Genomic DNA, 23,269 nt, shown 5'->3' on the forward strand with positions numbered 1-23,269 from the left:
TTTCCAAGTATAGATGACTCTACTAGTAAATTCTACCAAACATTTAAAGAAGAACTGCTCATGAGCTCACAGAAAATCTTCTGGAGGATAGCAAAAGAAGAATCCTGAATCATGTTATGAGGATAGTGTAGCCATACTTCCAAAATGTGACAAGGACAAAAAAAAAAATACATGACAAGGAACACCTCAGTGATCTGCCTTCGGCTCAGCTCATAATCCCCGGGTCCTGGGATCAAGTCCCACATCAAGCTCCCTGCTCAATCGGGAGCCTGCTTCTCCCTCTGCCTGCTCTGCCTGCTGCTTCCCCTGCTTGTGCTCTCTCTCTGAGAAATAAATAAATAAAATATTTTAAAAAATATATGACAAAGACATTATGAGAAAGAAAAGCCATAGGCACAATCTTTTTCATGAACATAGTTGCAAAAATCCTATATAAAATCTTAGTAAACCAAATTAAGCAATATAAAGTTGGATTTCCACCCCCAGGAAAGCAAAAATGGTTTAACATTCAAAGTCAAGCAATGAATACACCAATTTAACAAAATAATGTCACAGGGTCATCTCAATATATGCTTCAAAAAGCATGTGATAAAATTCGGCATTGATTCATATTTTAAACTTATAGCAAGCTGAGGAAAGAAGAGACCTTTCCTACCGGATAGAGTATCTAACAATGTCTGCCACAAGTGTCACACTTCTTGTTGAAATTTCATCATTACCCTCTGAAATAATAATCAAGGAAAGGATGTCTCTGTTACTACCTCAATTCAGTATTGTGTTGGCAGAAATAGACAGTGAATTTAAGGCAAAAGGGAAATTTAATGTACAAAGATTAGGAAGAAATGAAACTGTCATTAGTATATTCTGTAAACATATAATTTAAAAAGAAACTAGCAACAAATTATTATAATTTTGTGACCTTAGCAAAGTCGTTAGATAAAAATTAACACAAAATTCACTATATTTTTGTATAGTTTTCATAAACCACAAATTTAAGCTTAATTTTTAAAAATAACATAACCAAATACTCAGCAGTGAAGTTAGCAAAAAATGTCCTACATTGCTTTGATGAGAAATGTTAGTCTCAACTGGTATGTGTTTGAAGAGTCCTAAATTAATCTTTAGTATACACGTTAATGAGTTAGAAGAGTCAATGATGTAAGAATGTCATTTATTTTTCTTAATAATTAAAATAAGAAATATTTTAATACAATAGCTTCTCAAAGTCAAAATTAATGCAAAAAAATCCATGATGAACATTATTAAAGTTTTAAATAAGCACCAGTGTTCAGCTGAGCCATATCAGAGCCTAAGGTAAAATGAAAAATGTGGAGCAGTTCGGAAGAGGCTTCTGGGAACGGGCAGAGCTGTGTGGCGGAAAGGTGTTTGCAATGGCTGCTACTGTGAGCTTGGAACTTGATCCCATTTTTTGTTAAAGCATTAGGCTTCTTACATTCAAAGAGTAAGGATTCTGCAGAACAGCTAAAGGCACTACTTGATGAATCTTTGGCTTGGGGCATTGATTCACGTTACCGTCCCTCTCAGAAGGATGTAGAGCCACCCAAAATTTCAAGCCCAAAACCTGTTTCTGTTAAACAAGAGCCCAAAACATCATCCAGTCTTCTTTCTGGCAATAGTAATGGCGAGGCCCTCACAACCGAGGAAGTAAAGAAGGAAGCTGAAAAGAGACCAGCGGATAAAATGAAACCAGACGTCACAGAAGGAGGGGATATTCCAAAGAAACCTAGATTGGAGAAACCAGAGACACGGTCCTCTCCCGTTACCGTCCAAACTCGCAAGGATTTAGCCAGGACTGACCTTTCCAGTTCTGAGGAGATTAGCGCTGACGGTTATACCATGGAGATGGGATTGGCCTGTGTTGTTTGTAGGCAAATGACACTGGCGTCCTGTGATCAGTTAGAAGAATGTCAGGAGTGCCATGATCTCCAGGACCAAGATGGCCGCGAGCCCCAGGCGACAAACAAGGAAGTGAATGACCCTCGTCCTGTGTGGAATTGTGCTCCATGAACCAGAGAGATCAAAAAACTCAGAAACCACCGCAGAAACCAGCCCCCACGGTCGTTCCTGTCGCTCCAGCGGTCAAAGAGCCGTTGGTTAAGAAACCAGAAACTAAACTCAAACAGAGACAACTTTTCTAGCATTTAAGAGAACAGAGGTCAAGACATCCACGGGTATGTCAGGAAATTCTTCTAGTCCCAGTGTTTCCTCTTCAGGACCTAGTGGCCTAACTGGATGGGCAGCTTTTGCAGCTAAAACTTCCTTCTCTGGTCCATCAACAGCGAAACTGAATTCAACAACCCAAAATAATAGTGGGAAGCCTGAGACCTCATCAGCTAACCAGAAGCCTGTGGGTTTAACTGGTCTGGCGACATCATCTAAATGTGGAACAGGTTCCACAACAGGTTCCACCTTCCGCTCCACTGCACCTTCCATTCCACTGAAACCACCTCCACCTCTAACCTCGGGCAAAACTGCCCTTAGCCGCTCCATTAGCTGTGACAATGTTAGCAAAGTGGGTCTTCTAGTCCAAGTGGTTTAGTTCCAGGAAGCACCAGCCAGCTCAGTGGGAACGGAAATAGTGGGACATCAGGGCCCAGGGGAAGTACCACTAGCAAAACCACTTTAGAATCAAGCAGCTCTCCCTCAGCATCCCCTAAAGGTCTGACTTCACAAGAATCACAGCTCAATGCCATGAAGCGATTACAGATGGTCAAGAAGAAAGCTGCGCAGAAGAAACTCAAGAAGTCATGTGGCAAAGTAGGTTTTTATGTCACATTACCCTAAAATCTTATTATTAGAACATAAACTGTAATATACTATAATTTACTAAAAATCTGCACAATGAAAGAAAAATGTGTATCACTAAAGATATGTTCTTATGGATTTTGAATAGTTAATTTTTTTCCAGAACATTTAAACGTTGAAAAAATATTGAAAAATCAAAATCTCAATATCGAACAATCAAAAAGTATTAAAACTCACCATGCACTTGAATATTTTGTTGATAACACAGAATGCATTATAATTTTACTTCCCTGGCTGTAATGGAACAAACCCAGCAACATTTTCGAAATCTTCTTTGCTTATCTCATTTTCAACTGTGAGAACTCGCCGATTTCTCCTGACAAAGTAACAATCTTTTAGATATCTTTTCAAGGCCACTAGTTCACAAAGATCGTTCCTATCTAACCTTAACATTATAAAATGGATTCTAGGGACGCCTGGGTGGCTCAGTTGGTTAAGCAGCTGCCTTCGGCTCAGGTCATGATCCCAGTGTCCTGGGATCGAGTCCCACATCGGGCTCCTTGCTCGGCAGGGAGCCTGCTTCTCCCTCTGCCTCTGCCTGCCACTCTGTCTGCCTGTGCTTGCTCGCTCTCTCTCCCTCTATCCCTGACAAATAAATAAATAAAATCTTAAATAAATAAATAAATAAAATGGATTCTACCCTGGTTTTAATTTTTAAAAAGCTCTCTCTGTGTCATGCTTCAAAGCAACTAATAGGCAAAGGCGGGACACCACACCAGGAAAGGGACAAGAACACAGAGAAGCAGTCTTTGGGGTGCGCTGGCGTGCAAGGTGTGCTGAAAGCCGCCAGGCAAGCAGGACGCAGAGCTTTCTGGCACTACGGTGTCTACAGTAGACACTCAAGAGCGGCAGCCCAATAGGAGAATCTGAAATTAACCTCAAAATGAAGCGAGGACCTAAATGTGAACTTTTAGCTACAGAACTTCCAGAAGAAAACATAGAAGATTTTTGTGATCTTGGGCTAGGCAGAGAGTTCTTAGACAGGACACCAAAAGCACAATGCATAGTAGAAAAACTTATAAACTGAACTCTATAAAAATTAAGAACTTTTACTCTTTTACTCTTTGAAGATTACAATTAAGGGGCTGAAAAGACAGGACAGAGACATGGAGAAAATATTTCCAAGTCACATACATACCTGATAAAGCCCTTAAATTTGGACTATATAAAGAACTTCCAAAATTCAATATTAAGAAAACAACTCAATTGAAAAAATGGCCCCGATTCAAACATACAGACTGCCGAAGACACACGGAACACAAATAGCACATGAAAGATGTTCGGGATCGTTACTCATGAGAGAAACGCAAACTAAAGCCACAGTAAGATACCACTACTCCTGAAATGCAAAGACTGATCCCAGCAAGGGTCAGTGAGCGCGCACAGTACCTATAGCTCTCACATTGCCGGCGACAATGTCCACCGTCACGGGAAGCGCCCCGGCCAGTAAACACGGACTTTATGTGATGCGGCCATTCCATTCTCAAGAGACAGGAAAGCACGTGCATGCATGAAGACTTGGACACAAATGCTTACAGTAGCTTTGCTTACAGCCTGATATGAGAAGCCACCCAGATGCCCACCAACAACTGACGGCATGGACAGACTATGGTGCGGCTACACAGGGCAGTGCTGTGCTACTCGGAAGGGAACTGTGAATACAGGCCCCAACACAGAATCTCAGAAAAATTATATTGAGTAAAAGAAGCCAAACAAAGAAGAGTATACACTACATGATTCTATTTCTGTAACACTCTAGAAAATCAAACTAATCTAAATGACAAAAAGCAATGTCATTTCTACCCAAATCATTCTATAAATTCAATGCAAATCCTAAGCAAAGTCCCAGGTTTCCCAAATTCCTAAATTTCCGTGGACTGAAAAAATGATTAAGAAATTTAAATGTGGCTAAAATAAAAAACACAATAACCAACAAGTGTTGGAGAGGATGTGGAGAACCAGAGCCTTCTTACACTATTGGTGGGAATGCAAGCTGGTGCAGCCATTTTGGAAAACAGTGTGGAGATTCCTCAAAAGGTTAAAAATGGGGGGGCGCCTGGGGGGCTTAGTTGTTAGATATCTGCCTTCAGCTCAGGTTATGATCCCAAGGTCCTAGGATCGAGTCCCACGTGGGGCTCCCTGCTCAGTGGGGAGCCTGCTTCTCCCTCTCCCATTCCCCCTGCTTGTGTTCCCTCGCTCACTGTCTCTCCCTCTGTCAAATAAATAAATACAATCTTAAAGAAAAAAGTTCAAAATGCGATTACCTCATGATCCAGTAATCGCACTACTGGGTATCTGCCCCCCAAATACAAAACACTAAATCAGAGGGATACGTACATGTCGATGTTTGCAGAAGCTTTATTTATAGTTGACAGACTATGGAGGCAGCCCAAGCGTCCATGGAGAGATGAATGGATATAGAAGATGCAGTGCCGGGGTGCCTGGGGGCTCAGTGGGGTGCGCTCAGTGGGGGGCTTAGTTGTTAGATATCTGCCTTCAGCTCAGGTCATGATCCCAGGGTCCTGGGATTGAGCCCCATATCGGGCTCTCTGCTCAGCGGGGAGCCTGCTCCCCGCCCCCGCCTGCTTGTGATCTGTGATCTCTCTGTGCCAAATAAATAGATAAAATCTTTAAAAAAAAAATGAGATGTAGTGTTTCTCACTCACTCTCTCTACACCCACACACACACACACACACACACACACACACACACAGAGAGAGAGAGGAATATTACTCAGCCATTAAAAAGAACGCAGTCTTACCATTTGGAACACCATGGATGGAGCTAGAGAGTATTATGCTAAGTGAAAACGTCAGTCAGAGAAAGGTAAATACCATATGATCTCATTCATATGTGGAATTCAAGAAACAAAACAAATAAAGGAGAAAAAAAGAGACACACCAAGAAACAGACCCTTAACTCTAAGGAACAAACCGATGGTCACCAGAGGGGAGGCTGGTGGGGGGTTGGGGGAAATAGGTCATGGGGATTAAAGGACACTTACCACGACGAACACGGAGTAAGGTACAGAATTGCTGATTCACTACATTGTTCTCCTGAGACTAATATAACACTATGTTCACAATACTGGAATGAAAACTTAAAAACTTAAATATAAAAAAACCTGGAAAAAAATTTAAATATAAGTGCAAATGGTCAAAATCATCAAGACTTTTGAGGGGTATAGGAGAACTTGCTTATAAAATATAATTGCTCATTAAAAACTACATTAAACATTGCTATCTTAAGGATGAACAGAGCAATGGAAAGAAATAGACATGTGCATATCACAACACTTGATTTACGACGAAGAACACAGCAAATAGAAAAAGAAAGGATTTTAAAAAAATAAATAGTGACGATTCAATTGGATATCCATCAGGAAAAAAATTAAAATGTTACCTCCACCTTCTGTCATATACAAAATCTCTGTCCATTCAAGTCTTTGGCCTCACTTCCACCAAAACAAGAAATACAGAGGGAGAGAACCAGATGCATGTCACTGACTGAGGAACCAATGAGGCAAACAGGACAACTGGACTTGTGTCTTCAAAGATGCCCTTAAAAAGTACTTTAGTGGGATTGTTCCAGATCTAAAGTAAAAGATGTGAAAAACACATTAGCAATCAATAACAAAACGTGAACCTTGGGAGGCGCTTGGGTGGCTCAGTCGGTTGTACCTGCCTCCGGCTCAGGTCACGATCTCAGGGTCTGGGATCGAGCCCCGCATTGGGCTCTCTGCTCAGCGGGGGGCCTGCCGCTCTTGTGCGCTCTCTCTCCCCCACCTGCCCCTCTACCCCACTCATGCTCTCTCTTATTCTCTCTCAAATTAATTAATAAAATACTAAAAAAAGAACCTTGAATGAATCCCAGTTTGAACCAAAATTATAGTCAGTTTAGGAACTGTTGGATGATTTTGATGATGGAACGAATGTTAGAATTTGGGGGGGGTTTAATTGGTATCTGAGGAAGAATCAGATACCTTTAGGTAGAATATGTCTTTCTTAGGATCTAAGTTACTGATGTATCATCGATATATCTGTATCTGTATCTGCAACATACTTTCAAATGATCCAACGAAACAAACAAGCAAAGGCACCTAAGTGCATATAAGGGAACAACATCAATACTGCTGAAAGCAGGAGGTGGCTAAACCAGGGATCACATTTCTTTTTTTAAAGCAGGCTCCGTGCCCAGCAGCGGGGCTTGAACTCATGACCTGAGGTTGAGAGTCACATGCTTCCACGTCTCAGCCAGCCAGGGGGCCCCCCACACTTGTATTTTTCCAGTGATCATGTTTCTGTTTTGTAAGTGTATATTTTTTTATTTCCAGAACAAAAGCTTGTGAATAAATGAAATCTAGGAGTATTATAGATATAAATGTGAAAGGCTAAACAATGCAGTTTGTAGATGACAAATATCTCTGTGACCTGGGGATTAAGAAAAATGTCTTGAATAACACACAAGAAACACTGGTTATGAAGGGAAATTTTTTTAAAAATGACTGAAGAAACGTGTGAAATTCTGCTTACCTGGTACATCAGAGCGCAGGTGCCTTCAGTACACTCACAGTATTCTGTTCGACTATCCAGCTACCGTGCAGAGAGGTTTTTCAAGATCATGAGTACGTAGATGTGTCAAAGGAGGAGGTAACACACTTAAAATGTGTGTATACTCTTCATGTAGTGGGAGAAAAAAATTCAGCTGATTTTTTTCCTTTCCTTTTTTTCGGGGAAGAGTGAGCATTCCCATGAGGCTGGAGCACAATTTAGCCAAGACAAGAGGAACGGGATCAGCGGAGAAGCCGCCTGTGCTTTCCCCTGACCGACCCACAGTTGCCGAGTTTGCTGGAAGGTGACTGTGCTCCCGGGGTCTGGAGCGAGGACGCGGGGCGCTGGCAGTGCCGGCTGCTTGTTTCAGCGCCGCCTTGTCCGGCAACGTCAAGGAGGCCGGAGCGCGCCCAGATGAGCTTATGTGTTCTACTCGTGTTGGGTGTACAAGGTCGTCGATCACAGAAGCTTTCCACCCGCCACGCTTCAGTGCACAGACACAGAGTAGCACGGGGTGTTACTTAAGTGCTCTGACCCCGAGTTCGGGGGACGGATGGGGTGCTGCCCCTTCCGTGGTAGGCACAGGGCCTGGACCCGCACAGCAGTGGCCCTACTCAAGGGCTGGGGTTTCTCAGAGCCCAAACCAGGAAAACCAATAGCCAGTGACGAGAGAGAAACTCGGAGCTCCCGGGATATCTGTCTTTGTTTCAAAGGCTCTGAATACCAGCCAAGGCTCCGGGGAAAGAAGCAAAGTCAAGGTGAAGTAACATTGCTTCCTTGTCGTCAACGATTAACCTAGCATTTTCTTCAAGTTCTGCATTTATCTCTTCCTTGTTTCCTTTCTGCTATAATTTAGCGTGCAAACACACACCCACACACACTCACAAGAAGTTAGTGGCTGGGCCAGTCACGAATGTCCGGCAGGTCCTGGGTGCAGGTAGCAGGGCACAGGGACTGCAGAGTTTGTGTTCCCTCCACAGCAAGGTCCATACATGGCACACCAGGTTTAAATCATTCCTCACAAGAGTCAAGGCTGAGCAGGGCCACCCCTTGTCGCCTGGGGATCCGGGGGTGGCTGTGGAAGGCCGCCTTATCAACCCGGTCCTGGATCCTCATTCTTTCTCCTATTTTTCCCCCCATTTCTACACTTTATAAACTTCAGCAATTGTGTCTACAGTTGCTCTCTCTTCTCCTCCCTCTCTGTTGTGCACAGGGTAAAAAGTTTGGATTTAGGATTTAAACAGACCTGGCTTTGAGTTCTTTCTAGCTATGCAATTTTGAGCAAGTTATGTAATTTTTTAAAAAAGATTTTATTTATTTATTTGACAGAGAGGGAGAGAGAGATCACAAGTAGGTAGAGAGGCAGGCAGGGGGGGAGGGGGAAGCAGGCTCCCTGCTGAGCAGAGAGCCCAATGCAGGGCTCCATCCCAGGACCCTGAGATCATGACCTGAGCTGAAGGCAGAGGCTTAACCCACTGAGCTACCCAGGTGCCCCAAGTTATGTAATTTTTACGTATTAGCTTTTTCTTTGTAAAAGAACACAATGATACTGACTTTTAAAATAAAGTTTAAGAAATTATACCTGAAAATGTCTGGCATGGAGTAAGGACTTAGTGAATGCTCGCGTAAGTCCCGCTGTTTCTTTGTTTTCTTTCTTCTGATGAGGGAGCAGAAGGCAAGCTGAGGGCAAAGCAGAAGCTGACACTCCACACCCCCTGGATGTGTGTCAGGGACAGTCCTTGGGCACTCGGGCGGCCCTAGAGGAAGAACCAATAGTTAACTTGTAGAGATCACCCTCCTGCAAGACCGGAGTCTCCCTCCGCTTACAAAAGGCCTAGTGATTTACAAGGAAGGGGCTTTCTTACCAACAGCCTAACTTCCAGAGACCCGGAACTCCGTTCCTGAAGCCCCAACATCACTCTCCCCTCCATACAACTGAGGGAGGCTAGGCAGAGGGAAATGTAAATAAAACTGAATTTCTTTTAAACCTGCAGCCCATTGACAAGGACTGGCATGGGAGGAATGTAACGTTCCTCCAGGAAGCTCCCAACTGTTCCCCCCCCCCCCGCCCCTCCTCCTCCTCCTCCTCCTCCTCCTTCTTCTTCTTCTTTTTGTTTTTCCCCCCAACTGTTTTCCTGTTAGTGCCTCATTAGAGGGAAAACGGCCCGGGCTTGTGGAGCCAGGCCTCCGGTTCCGGAGCATCCTCATCAGCATACGAAAGCTCTCGGAACCTCCCTTTCCTCACCTCCCCAAGCCCCTAGTATATAACCAGCGCTCACAGCCCTGGGGCGGCAGCTCTTTCTGTCCACAGGTCCTGTCTCCGCACTTTAATAAAATCACAGCTTTGCACCAAAGATGTCTTCAGACTCTTCCTGGTTGTGGCTCTGAACCTCACTTACATTCTAAACCTTCATCGCTGCCTCCTTCCCCTTCTCTCCCGCTTATCTCATTCACCCTCTGCCCTGCTCTATTCCTTTTCTATCCATGACTTTGATGAATTCCCCCACCCCGGGTGTCTTCATCGTGTTACTTTTAGTTAAAAGTTTCTTACGGAACATCTCAACCATTACGAGGGTAGAGAGGAGGGCACGGCTCCCCCACGTAGCTATGACGTCAGCGGCGACCAGCTCAGCCGCTGGCTCACTTCCTCTGTCTAGATCCACGTGTGCTCTCCCCACAGCCCCGGCCCTGCCCCAGATGCCCCAGACGCGTTCTCACAGAATCATTTGGAGACAAATCCCGACCATCATACCACTTCCTCTGTGAGTATTTCCTGCCCCTGGTGATCTTAGCCGCAAAGAGCGCCCATCTCGTCTCTGGGCTTCCCTGGGACACTGCACAGAGGTTCGAGGTCAACTCCTGCCCTTTCGCTGCCCCGACACCCTTGCTCCGGTGCCACAGGCCGTGGGCTGTAGGATGGGGGAGGAGAAGCCAAGTGGCCTTGGTCTCGAATTTGTTGTTCCGAATCTCAACTGACTGCCACGGAGAGGGTGCGTAGAGGGTCTGTGTCTGTCTGGCCCTGGCACTGAACCTAGACAGGGCAAACTTTCCACCTTCCTGAGCATCCGGCTCTCATGTATACAGTTGTGGCCTGGAAACCCAGATGACTGTATGACACAGCAGAGCTCGAAATTCCTAAGATTTCTTAATTCTTACTCTTGTTTCTCCATCACCTACAGGTAAAAAACTGATCAAATCAGGTTCAGAGGTGATCAGAATCTCTCAAAACCTGGGAAAATGAACTGAGGATGTCAGCCTTAGAAGGGACTTTGGTGATTCTGATTTATAGGTGGGTAAACTGAGGCCTAGGGAGGTGTTTTCCCAATGCTCCATGGTGCTGTTCCAGTGGAGTCGCTGGTGATGGCTGCAGGGTGTGCTTGTAGATATGGGCATGTTTATTCCTGCGGGAGCAGCGAGGGCCAAAGGCACAGCCTGGAGACTTTGCCGTCGGGGGCCGGGGTGTGGGAGGGAGGGTGGAGAGGTGAGGCGCTTGGGTTTTGAACAACATGGGCTCCTCAGCTTCCAGTGGTTGTGCATGGACAGGGAGCTCTCTCCCACGCCCTCCCCCAGCGCATTCGGACAGGAGTAACAGACAAGAACCTGCTAGGGGAGCACACAGCCTTCCTCTCGCTGCCCCCTAGCCTAACCCCTTGCCCAGAGGAGAGCCCCGGACATCAGCATGTTCAGGGGAGGAAGTCATAAGGTTAAGGAAACATTGGATGAAAATTAAATGGGAAAGGACAGTGGTCTCTCCAGGACTTTCCTTCATTTCCAAACATATTTTATGGGGAATAGAGCCAAGAGTGGAGAGACAGATGGATCTGAAATAAAGACCAAGTTTATGATCTAGGTCTACACTATCCTGAGACTTTGCCCAAGTCAAGTCCCCCTTCTGAACCTCATTTTCCATTGCAAATTCGAACAAGGAATGCGTGTCCTCCCTACACAGCAGCTCAGTGGGAGGGCTAAGTGGGATCACTGATGGGAAGGCCGTTTGTGAGCTACAGATCTTATAGAAACGTACGCACTATTATTTCACAGTTGGAGATTTAGGAATAGGTCTCATGCCGCACACTTGCTCCTGGAGTAAGGAAAATCCTGGAAGTCTGTGTGGGGGTCCCAGGTGCCCACAGAGATGATCAATTCAGGGAAAATATTTAAGGAAAACTGTCCCCAAGTAGATGGGGACAAAAATCTCTAGGTCAGGTTTGGGTTGGGAGACTGGGTTTGAATCTGGGAGGAAGAGGAGAACATGTTAGCAAAAGCTGAACCTGCTTCCTTTATGATCGGAGGAACCAAACTTCTGTTACTTTTAGTAAAACCCAAGAAACTTGGTATGGATTTTCAGGGAGGATGAAGTCGTTTTTAGGCTAGGAGGGAGTGTGAGGGCTTTATTTGAGTCTAAGCTGCCACTCACTAGCTGCGTGACCTCGGGTGAGAAAGTTCTCCTTATCAACGTCCTAGCCCAAGGAGTCTGAGTGGGGAAAAGCAGGCAGTGGCTAAGATGTAGGGATTTTTGCCCCCCTGCCTAGCAAAGATTATGGACTACTTGCAATCGTAGGCATTTTACAGTCAGAAAGTGACAAGTACGGCAGTTTAGATCCGGACAGGCTTTCCGCCTTAAAACTGTGGCTCAGGTCACGAACACTTCCACTTGGGAATCTTGTTTGATAAAACTGCATTCCGGGGGGCGCCTGGGTGGCTCAGTGGGTTAAAGCCTCTGCCTTCAGCTGAGGTCATGATCCCAGGGTGCTGGGATCGAGCCCTGCATCGGGCTCTCTGCTCAGAAGGGGGCCTTGCTTTCCCCCCTCTCTCTCTGCCTGCCTCTCTGCCCCCTCCGGAGAGCCCCAGGACCTGTGTGTCCAGCTCCGATGCCCTCTCACCTGGTCAGCCTGACCTTGCCAGTGGTGCAGGGTCAGCAGTCAGGTGTCCAGAGGCTCCAGCGGCTGCAGGAAGGGAAGAGCCTAGAAGAGAGAACACGAGCCGGAGATGGTTTCCACTTTCCAGGAAGGAAACGGTGGGGTTTGATCGCAGCGGCCCCTGCTAGGGGCAGGTGGACCCAGACAGGAAGTGCCCCTTGGGCCTCCTGGGGAGATTTCTGGAGACTTCTCCCGGACAGAGTTCTTGTCTCCAGGAGGCTACGGCAGTGGGACACAGGGACTGAAGGAGATTTTAGCCCCTCGATCTGACCCAGGATGCAGAGTTTATGATGCAAGTTTCTCTTCCCCTCTGGGAGTTCCTGTGCACTGAGTAGAGATAAAATGGCAAAAAGGGAAGGAATTTAAAACAGTGTGCGGGAGCAGGGTGTGCGCTCACAGGACTTTGGGGAAACGGGTGTTTCTGTTTGCGCGCTGGTTTCTTCATCTGTTGAGTACATGCGGGGTGCTTACCTTGGGCCACGTCCAGGGCTTGGCGCTGAAACGAATTATCTTAATTTTTTTCTACTTACCCCTGTTGAGTTCATGTTATTCTCCCAATTTTACAAGTAAAAGCCAGAGGTGCAGAGGGTAAGTTGCCCCAAGTCCTGCAGCTTGGGCAGGAACAATTAAAACGGTGATTAGGGAAGCAGCAGCATTCTTGCATGCTTTGAGGGGGGGGGGGGAGTCAGCAGGGGTGAAGCCGGCTCAGCTGCCTGGGCTCAGGGAGCTTTGGGGCCGGGTCAGAGGTCATTGTTTTGGGCTCCCTTTCTCCCCTTCCTACCACTGGACTGGAGGCCTCTGAGAAGAGATGATGAATCTGGGAGAACAAAAAGCTTCTGTTTTCCAAGAGAGCTCAGGAATGTTCAACTCACAGGACGGAGCCCGAGCTGATGGGACACGAGTTTTTGGGAGGAGGAGGCAGCGGTGGCAGCTCTGTGTGTGGCTCTGGGGCCACTGAGGGGAGATGAACTTGCAGCAGGGCAGGGGGAGTGACCTGAGCACCCTGGCTTGAAGACCCTCTGCGGGGGAGGGTGTGGGAAGGTGGGGGACAAGATGGGAGACTGTGAGGCGACCTCCTCAAGGAGCCCAGAGTTCCCAGCATCTCCTTGTCACTCGGGCCTGAGGAGCCCCGGGTGGGATTCCAGACTCTAGGGACAGCCAGCCCACGAACTTTCCCCCTTGTTTTACTCATTCGCCTCTTGTCATCAGGGCCCTCAGCCTTCCAGGATGCAGAGCTCTGTCCTTTCCAGTTCCCCCAACAGCTGGGAAAGTGGGAGTGGACTGGGGACAAAAAACAATTTAAAAAATTAATATAATAAGGGATGCCTGAGTGGTTCAGTGGGTTAAATGTCCGAGTTTCGATCTCAGCTCAGGTCTTGATGTCACAGTCATGAGTTCGAGCTTGGTGTGGCGACTACTTAAGAAATATATGTATATAATAAGACACGCGTTGCACAGCCTAATGATGATAAAGTGCCACCAATTTAAGAGTTTGGTTAGCTCAACCCTTTGAATCTGACGTCCAAATGGGGGCGAACCTAAATGATGTTTTAAGCATCAAGGGACTAATAACCTGACGAGGGACGCCCACGTTTTTCAAGAACACAAACAAGAGGAGTAGGACACATACTTTACCCATGGGGAGAGGGGAGGGAGAATGGGATTGGGAGCTGAAGTCTGGGAACAAAACACAAAGCTAGAGAGGGGCCTTGCAAGGACAAATGGTCACGAACTCAGGACTGCGATGAACTCTGACCCCACACTTGGGGACCAAAAGTAGACTCGCTGGGAGGCGGGGGTTCAATACATCAGGTAAGTGGGAAATCCCCCAATGCCCAGGCTCCAGTCCGTGTCCCCCATCCAGTCCCCGCGGTAGCAGAACTGCAGCCAAACAACGGCACCGTTTTTCTTCTGGAGGAACTTGTGTCTCCTGTCCTCGTCCTTTTCTGGCCCTGGGGCTTCCCGAGATGAAGAGCACTTTCAAAAGAACCGCCTACGCACTCCGAATGGTGGGCTATCCCCAAGAAGATTGGCGGCGGCCGGTCCCCCTCCCCGGTCTGGTCCCCAAGGGCTGCCTAGACTGGACCCATGCCCCCGTGCCGGGTGCCTCCAAGCCTTTCTACGCTGGCCAATCTGATAAACGAGGAATGCATCTTTGATCATGGGTGAGGAGAACACCGCCTCCCAGCTCAGACGCCGAGGGGTCGAGTGCCTGCTGCCATGGGGCAGGGCTGGCTGCTCTCCTGATGACTCGTCAGCCCTAAGGCAGTTGGTCATGAACGTAGAAAGGGGCTTCCTTCGCCCAGGTTGAAAGTATCTCTCCCTCCTCGGGCCCAGTTTCCTTCCAGCTCCCTTGGAGAGGTCTTGGTGGTCCACACATCGAGTGATTAGGAATGGGATCTGGGCTGTCTCTGTCGGCTGTCTGCAGGGACCCCACTGCGAAGCTGGGGACGCCTTGTCTGCGTCCACCCTACTCCCCACGCAGGTAAAACACACAGTAATCTGCAAGGACTGTGGGTGCATGCCCTCACCTTTTCATGATTCTGCCAGAATTTATATGTCCCAGGTCTGTGCCGCACCAGTGAGCACCAAGTGCCCATGGGGTGTGCGTGGGTGAGGGTGTGGTTTAAATTCTAGGTCCCCACTCACGGCCCAGAAGTCCTTACCGCCTTGTGATTGGCCTACGCGGTCTTGGCCGGTGTACCCGAAGGCCACCGGGGCGAGCTAGATCTTGGCCTGGAGGACGAGAGCCCCAGACAGCAGCCATGACCGCGCAGCTGAGAGCCTCCCTCCTGGCACTGGTTCTGCTAGCTGGCTCTCTGCAGACCCGTGCCAGGCCTGAGAAGACGAGGGTGAGTGACCTCAGACAGGCCGAGCGGCTGCTCTGTCCTGCTCCAGTCCTTCTCGTAAAACTCTGACTTCTGCTTTCTTTCTTCTTGTGGTTTTCCATTAGCCTTTCTTCTCCTCTGGCCTCTTCTTGGACCCTAGAGACGGGTGCTCCTTGCGCTGCACACCGGGAGGGAAGCCTCCTTACTGTGGTCCTTGCTCTCCTGCATCTCTAGTCAGGGTGACACACCGGTGCCTGCGTCTGCGCTGGGCCCAAGGTGCAGGAGGGCAGCGGGCGTCACGGTGGGGGCAGGTTTGGAGGACAGGGCGGGCTATGTGGTCTGGGCTGCAGCTCAGTGGGACAGCTGGGACGAGGAGGGAGAAAACCGATGTGGAAGTTTTACGGGTGGATAAAGTCAGAGAGTTAATCAGAGAAACATAAAATGCAGGCAAAGTAACTGGAGGTCGGGGGCACATGTGGCTCAGTTGGTCAAACATCTGCCTCCTGATCAGGTCATGGTCTCAGGGTCCTGGGACTGAGCCCGGCGGGGAGTCCGCATCTCTCTGCCCCTCCCCCTCCCACGCGCATGCTCTCTCTCTCATGTTCTCGCTCTCCCTCTCAAACACATAAATTAATCAATCATTGGAGGCCCTCAAGCAACTGGATTTAGAATCGGGAGTCTTGGATTCTGGCCCCAGTCTAGTCCCAGTTCACAGCTCAGCTGCCTTACTGGCGAACCGTGGGTGCAACTGTGGGGGGGGGGCAGCGTGTGTAGCTGCGGGGTGGGGGGGTGCAGCCGTGGGAAGGGACGCAATGATCTGGGTGACCTGGAGGCAAAATGGAACCATGAAGGGAGAGGCCGGCAACCTTTCATCTGGGTAGTGCAGCCATCACTTCTGGTCTTGGACAGTCCCTTTGCCTTGGTAGCCTCTGCTTGCTTTCTCATCTGAAATCTGTGGCAACAGCATGTACCTCGTGGGCGGGTGGGCAGTCATCCTGACACGTAGAATGTGTTCCCTAACGGGCAGCGCCGGGAAGACCTTCCTGCCTCCCTGAAATTGACAGGAGGACCTCCTGGCTGACGCGCCACTTTTGAGAATTTTTGTGGCTTTTCTGTTACTCAGGGCTGCTAACTGGGTATTAGACCCTGGGCCTGGGCTGTAACATGTGCCTCATAAGTCTGGAGTCTGGAGGCGTCGGAGATGTATCAGACAGACTTAAATAGGCTTGAAGCAGCGAAGAGTGTGGGAGCCAGCTGGCCTGAGAAGGGCCCCCCAGGTCTTGAGTCTCTCTGAATCGCCACACCCTAGTTACCCAACGGGATTTCCAGTAAATGCCACTGCAGTAGCAAAGGAAAAAAATAAGAGAAAATTTCTTAAAATTCTTTAGGTTAGAACCAGCACCACGGAATGAGTGGATGCTTTGACACAGTGTTCGCTCCGCGCCTGTCTCAGTTCTGCTCCGGGGAACATGCGAAAGAATGCGTGGAGAAGGCACCCTTCTGCCCAGGAGCAGGGAGCGAGTTTGAGAGCCTGGTGAGCTAGTAAAGAAGCAGAGAAAGTCTTAGAAGCTGGAGAAAGTCTGGTTTTGCTTGCGCTGCATCTGGACAGGTGGTGGTTGGCTAAAATCCCTTCCAGTCCATTGGATTTCCAGGGAGCCTGGCTTCCTCCTAGTTTAAGCCTGGACCTTCCTTAACAGATTATGATCTTCTTCCCTTTCTCAGATCTGTTCCTCGGCCTTTTTCTCACCATGTAGGTCGGTGGTTTCCTTCTCACACTTTCTGTTTCATACTCCCTGTGCTCCATGAGCAACTGGCAGCAGCTTTCCCAATGTCGGAAAAGGGGTCCTTCTTGGACCCTATGTGGCTAGCGTGGAGGAAGAATCGGGTGGGATCTGCCTTGGAGAGAGATTTAACCAAAGAACAGGCAGCGAGGACGTCCTGGACAATTCATTTCTGTACTACGGGATTTATTCGTGTTGGTGGAATTCCGCCCAGATGAGTTTAGGACACTTGGGGAGGAACAGGCCAGGTGGAGCCGTGCTGAAGGCAAGCTAGGACCGGCGGGCTGAGGGGCTCACACTGCGGCAGCTGGGTGCAGCCGGACAGGTTTCAGTGGCTTTCACAGGGGGACCTGTGCCCTCCATGTCCGCCGGGGGGAGCTACAGTCGGTTTCAGAGCAGTGTCTTGGAAGACCATCACACCAGCAAGAGAGGGACAGGATGGAGAACACTGTTCAAGGCACGGCTAAGATCAGGTTCTAGAACGTTCAATGGGGAAGGCGTCCTGAGGACCTGATTGGAATCTAGATAATGTCTTCATTTTACCAGTGGGGAAACTGAGGGCCGAGCATGACTGCCCAGGTTCACAAGAGACCTCGACAGCAGAGCTGGCCTCTGACTCGCAGCCCAGAGTTCTCTCCAGCACATACACAACCCTTCACTGGGGAGTCCAGGCAGGACACCTTCCACCCAGAGTCGACGAGCCGCCTCACTTGCACAGAGGCATGCAAGGCAGCGAGCCTTCCTCTCTGGCCTCACGTCCTCTAGGGGTCCCATCTCAGCTCACGGGTCTCTGTCCGTTCCTCTCACTCAGCGCATCCCCTGCTCTCCTGCCTCTCCCAGGGTAACAGGACAGGGAGATGGACTGTTGCTCAAAAACCAGTGGCTTCCAAGTCACGGCACTGAGCCTCAATCCTGTCCTACAGCCGCAGACAACTCTTGTTTGTTTCCTGGTTTGTTTCCAGGTAACACAGGACCAGTCTGAGCGTTTGACAGCACACACAGATGTTAGGAACCGTTGTTATTAATATCATCCTTTTTTTAACCCTTCAGACAAATTGCTACCGAGACGTGAAAGGCACCATCTACGACTATGAAGCCCTCACTCTGAACAGAAACGAGCTCATCCAGTTCAAGCAGTTCGCGGGCAAGCTCATCCTCCTTGTCAACGTGGCCACCTACTGCGGCCTGACGGCTCAGTATCCGGGTGAGAGTTCAGAGCCGCAACTCCTCGGGACTGAATTTCTAGCTCATTATATTCTAAATCATAATTAGAACGACAGTCTCATTACACATCAAAATCAGTCCTCGTGATCAAGTGACTTCCTTCCCTGATGTCAGGGGCCCGCCGGCAAAGTCCCGCAGGCCTAGTCTGGTGGGCCTGCCTTTGGAAACATAGTTTTATGGGAACACAGCCCTGCCCCTGCACATTTCACGTCTCCAGGCAAGGGGAGTAGTTGAGGTAGCAATGATGGAGGCTGCCTGCCCGGCCACGTCTAAGGTGTTCACTCTCTGGACCTTTACAGAAAGTTTGCTGACTTCTTCCCTATGTCCTGCCTCTGCTTTGCTCCTGAGCGTTCCAGGAGAATCGACAAATCTCGGAGGGCTAGGAGCCCCTCCCCAGATTCCAGAAGCCTCCTTGGTAAATATCAGAGGCAGGATCCATGTTGGTGAGACTCTCCCACGGTTTTACAGGTCACCTACGAAGCAGGGATGGGGCTGGGGTTTCATACGTGCAGCCAAGTTGGCTGAGAGCTGGTAGAGCAGGTGGGGAAGGAGGCGGGTCTTCCTGCCCCAGCTCAGTGTCTCCTGGACGGAGACGCCCCCGTCTGCCTCACCCAGGGAGGGACGTTCTCTTTCTCATCCCTCAGACCACGTCGTTTAGAAGACGATGAACAACAGGCAGGATGAAGGGTGCCTGAGTGGCTCAGTCAGTTAAATGTCCAGCTGTCGATTTCAGCGCAGGTCTGGATCTTGGGGTTGTGAGTTCAAGTCCTGCTACAGGCTTGGTGCTGGATGTGGAACCTACTTTAAAAAAAAAATAATGGATAGGATGAGTCCCAGAAATAGAGGGACTTATATTTAAACTAACAAGAACTTCATCTTTTGTTGTTTTTTTATTATGTTTTTAATAGGTAATATATTCACAAGTCTCACAAGTTATAGGAATCAAAAATCTAGAGTGAGAAGTCTTTCTGCCTCCTTCTCCCTCCCTTTAGCTGACTGGTATTATCATGTGTACAAAATACACAGATAGAGGTTTTTTTTCCTGCACCCCCCAGCGGCAGAATAATATAAATACTACTTGCCACTTTGCTTTTTGTTTTAATAAAAGTATTTTAGAGTTAAGACCATCTCCTCATTCTTTTTTAAGATTGAATAACATTGTGTTGGACCATAACTCATTTCACCAGTTTATAGTGACTTCAAAAGTCATTGTACTCAGTTCCCACTCTACATAATAGACGAGGACACCAAAGAGTGGTTGCTTAAGGACTGGAAGACAGAATCCCCAATTTATTGTCTTTTGCCCGGAAGGAAGTGATCATGTACAGTGACTAAAGAGGGGCAAGGATGTAGGGAGAGGTACTGAGAAACCATATGGAATCAGGAAGGCGATCTCTAGCTTGTGAAAAAGCAGGAAAGAAAGAAAGGGAAGGGAAGGAAAGAAAAGAAAAGGAAAAGAAGGAAAGGGAAGGGAAGGGAAAGGAAGGCAAGGCAAAGCAAAGAAGGAAAGGGAAGGGAAGGAAGGCAAGGGAAAGGAGGGGAGAAAGAGAAGGAGAAGAACAGGACCCAGGAAGTACCAGTTGACCAGTTGGCCATGCAGAACCTGAGTGGGACTGGCTAAGGTTTGCCAGGGGACTGAAGTCATCTAGCCCAGAAAGTGCTGGCGATAAAAATCTGAGCAATCAAACTGGAAAACAGTGAGAGAAGGCAGGTGCAATCTTCTGTTTTGCCATGTCGGTGAGGACCGTTAGGTAGAACGTATCTTTCACATCCTGAGGATTGTTGAAGAACACCAGGAAGCTGGGCCTGGAATTTCTCTGGTTCTCTTTGCACCTGTCAGGTTTATCTGTTCCACCCAGGACACCCAGTCTGTACGGAGGAAAGAAGCCCATTCTCATCGGTGTCTTTTCCTTTAAAAAGGAAATCTTCAGTTCAGCAGTTAACCCACTAGGGAAGGCAAGACCTTGTGCGTGTGTGGTTAACAAAAGATACGACACAAAATTGACAGTTTTAGCCATTCCTGTTACTGGTCAGTAGTGTTAAGTGTTTTCACATTCTTAAGAAACGGATCTGCAGAACACTTCCGTCTTGTCAAGCTGAAACTGTACCTGCTAACGACACCTCCGTTCACTTTCCACGAGTACTTGCACCTCTTACGTCAACAGGAACCTGGGGAGGTTCCGAATAGTAATGATGACTAGGGGTGCCGCCTCAGAAGGGACTCCCAGATTTCTCTGGGACAGGGCCTGGTCATCCCTAGTTTTCAGGAAGGGCCCTCAGCCGGTTCTGATGTGCCAGACACTTGGGAAATATAATAGGACCCTTATGATAAAGGGCTTTTGAAGGCGTGTCAGGAGCTCTAGCATCTACCTCCCGCCCGGCCACTAGGAGTCTTTCCAATCAGAGACTTTCCCTTCCTGAGGCCTCTCTTTCCCGGAAAATGGGCCAGATCATTCTCTCCGCAAGGCAGAGTCTCCAGCCCGGCCTCCTTACTGCCCCTTCTCTAACCCACAGAATTGAATGCACTTCAGGAGGAGCTGATGCCCGTGGGCCTGGTTGTGCTGGGCTTTCCCTGCAACCAGTTCGGAAAGCAGGAACCGGGAGACAACTCGGAGATCCTTCCAGGGCTGAAGTAAGTGCCTGCTTGCAATCCCAGAGGAGGCCTCCGGCGAGCTTTCTTCTGTCTCCAGCCTCCGGCGCCTCTCTTAGTGGGGATTCCCGGGAGGGTGGGGATTAGGCGTAACTGCAAACGGACATCAGCTTTGTCCAACCCTGATGTGAGTCGGGCGGCATCCAGAGACCTCCTTCTCCCTGGGACCGAGATCTGGGGGACCAGAGAGGTGCAGGAACATGGACACAGCTGGAACAGAAGCAGCGCGGGGGCCCAGCAGAACAGAGAAAAATTATGGGAACCAGGGGGCCCAAAGTCCAAAATGGCCTTATTGTCCCTTCCCAGCCCTGTTTTCCACATCTGTCCTTCTCCCTGTCCGTCCCGTGGCCCCACAGTGCCCCCTTTAGCTTGCTCGCATATGTGCTGGAGCTTCCTGGGAATGTTGTACCTCGTTGCAGGCACGTCCGTCCAGGGAGAGGTTTCGTACCTAATTTCCAGCTTTTTGAGAAGGGGGATGTGAATGGCGAGAAAGAACAGAAGGTCTTCACCTTCTTGAAGGTGAGTGAGTTACTGACCAAACCTCTTCTTTCCTAACATTCCTAGCACAGAGCTGGTGCGGTGGAAATGGACCCAAGGCTCATGCCTGCAGGTGGCACTGGGTTCTTGGCAAGAGGGCTCCACGTTAGCATGGAGATTGTGGTTTAATCTGTCAGCATGTCTGAGATTCCGGCCTTCGTGATGGAGGGGGCTGTGGAGAGTGGTCGTGTTTCCGAGGACCACCCTTGTTTGCTCACTGACATTCCTTCATTCAAGGTACATTTGCTGAGCATGAGGCAGTTTGCTATGAATATAAAGTATGGATATAAAGAAGGGGGTGTGCCTGGGTGGCCCAGTCATTGAGTGCCTGCCTTCGGCTCGGGTCATGATCCCAGGGTTCTGGGATTGAGCCCCCGCATTGGGCTCCCTGCTCAGTGGGAAGCCTGTTTCTCCCTCTCCCCCTGCATGAGTGAGTTTCCTCTCTCACTTTCTCTCTGTCAAATAAATTAATTCTAAAAAAGAAGAAGAAGAAGAAGAAGAGATAGTCTCTGGTCCTTGATGGGTTCCTGCTGGAGAGGGGGAAGTAGAAATCAACAGGTTAACACCATGTCATAAGCGCCTTTTATGAATCACTGACTTTTAGATTCGGAGAGTGGAAGGCTGAGAGGGTCCCTAACCACCAGCTGTTAATTGTTCCTAAATGCTGGATGGCGAGCCAGCACTGGCCCGGATAGAGCTGTTTATACACCCTCAGCAAACTGAAGAAAACAGCACTGTGTAAGGAGGTTTCATAAACTCAACTGACTCATAGGGCTTCCCGTTACTCTAAGATTCGGACCTATATGCAATTTATTCTTACAATGTTCTTTTTTAAAAAATTAAACGATGAAGTGATGCTGTTTCTCTAAAGTTTTGTTATTTGACAAAACAAAATATTTTTCGAATGCTACTGGCCCAGGAGCCCTAAGAGCTGGGAAACTGCATTCTAAGCTAAACCATTGGCTTCACGGAAAAGGAAAATGACAATCGCAGAGGTCACGAGTTTTGCGGTGGTGCGGCTTTGTGATCACAGGGGTCACAGGGGTACCGAGGAGGGAACAAACAGACTTTTGCTGTTACATCTACAACCATCTGGACAGCCGGCACGGCGGCAGTCGGAGGATTTGTGAAGCACCCCGGGAAATCAGGATGCCTCGGCGTGGGAGGGAGCGGATTCCCTCTGGGTGAACATACCGGAAATGATGCTGTTTGTCTGTTGCAGCTCTCCTGCCCTCACCCCTCGGAGGTTCTGGGATCTTTGAGACACATATCCTGGGATCCCGTAAAGGTCCACGACATCCGCTGGAACTTCGAGAAGTTCCTGGTGGGGCCTGACGGGGTCCCGGTCATGCGCTGGTCCCACCGGACTCCCGTCGGCGCGGTCAGGGCAGACATCCTGGAGTACCTCAAACAGCCCAGCAGTACATAGGGCGGCCCACGGGGGAGGAGCCGCCCTGCTTCTTCCCGGAAGACCGTCTAAAAAATGCCGCGTCTCACTACCCTCTTCCTCCACGGCCTCCCCTTGCCCAGATCACTCCATCCCAGCGTCCCCACTCTCCCCCGAGCAGAGTCATGCAGAAGGCGACCGCTGTTCATTCCTCCCTGGGACAGTACCCATGTGGGAGAAGAAGGAAACAACGGAAACCCCAGCTCCTCAGAGCTCTGTTACACATTCGGTCAGTCCTCCCCATCCAAGGAAAACCAGCCTTCCAGAGGATGGCCCAGCCTGCCGGCACGGCCTGAAGAAGAACGTTCCTAGACGGAATGTTCCCCCTGCTCTGTCCACCCTGAAGGTGCAGAAGCGACGGGGGCAGGCGGCTCCACGGCCTCGGCCCCACCTCGCAGCTCTTGCCCTCCCCGAGGACAGACACGAGCTGTCAGTGTCCAAGTCCCTTCAGATCAGTGCGCCACACACCCCCTCGCACACGCACGCTGACTTGTCATTCTGGTTTA

General features: G+C 48.9%; 1 protein-coding gene and 1 pseudogene across 1 annotated transcript; both read left to right on the top strand.

Moving 5' to 3' along the window:
• Window positions 1-1,391: 1,391 nt before the first annotated feature.
• LOC122910065 lies at window positions 1,392-2,805 on the top strand (annotated as a pseudogene).
• A 12,256-nt stretch (window positions 2,806-15,061) lies between these two features.
• LOC122914748 (epididymal secretory glutathione peroxidase-like) lies at window positions 15,062-22,899 on the top strand. Its single transcript, XM_044261268.1, has 5 exons — window positions 15,062-15,148; window positions 17,956-18,109; window positions 20,644-20,761; window positions 21,199-21,298; window positions 22,539-22,899. The coding sequence occupies exons 1-5, from the start codon at window positions 15,062-15,064 to the stop codon at window positions 22,743-22,745; spliced, it is 666 nt and encodes a 221-aa protein (XP_044117203.1). The 3' UTR covers window positions 22,746-22,899.
• Window positions 22,900-23,269: the final 370 nt, after the last annotated feature.

Source organism: Neovison vison, chromosome 1, assembly GCF_020171115.1.
Source record: "Neovison vison isolate M4711 chromosome 1, ASM_NN_V1, whole genome shotgun sequence".
NCBI classification, from domain to species: domain Eukaryota; kingdom Metazoa; phylum Chordata; class Mammalia; order Carnivora; family Mustelidae; genus Neogale; species Neogale vison.

Bases quoted from the DNA above. Each gene is read 5' to 3' on its own strand.
- LOC122914748 (XM_044261268.1), top strand. From the start codon at position 15,062: ATGACCGCGCAGCTGAGAGCCTCCCTCCTGGCACTGGTTCTGCTAGCT. The intron at 18,110-20,643 runs GTGAGAGTTCAG...TCTAACCCACAG, and splicing joins CCTGACGGCTCAGTATCCGG to AATTGAATGCACTTCAGGAG. The intron at 20,762-21,198 runs GTAAGTGCCTGC...ACCTCGTTGCAG, and splicing joins GAGATCCTTCCAGGGCTGAA to GCACGTCCGTCCAGGGAGAG.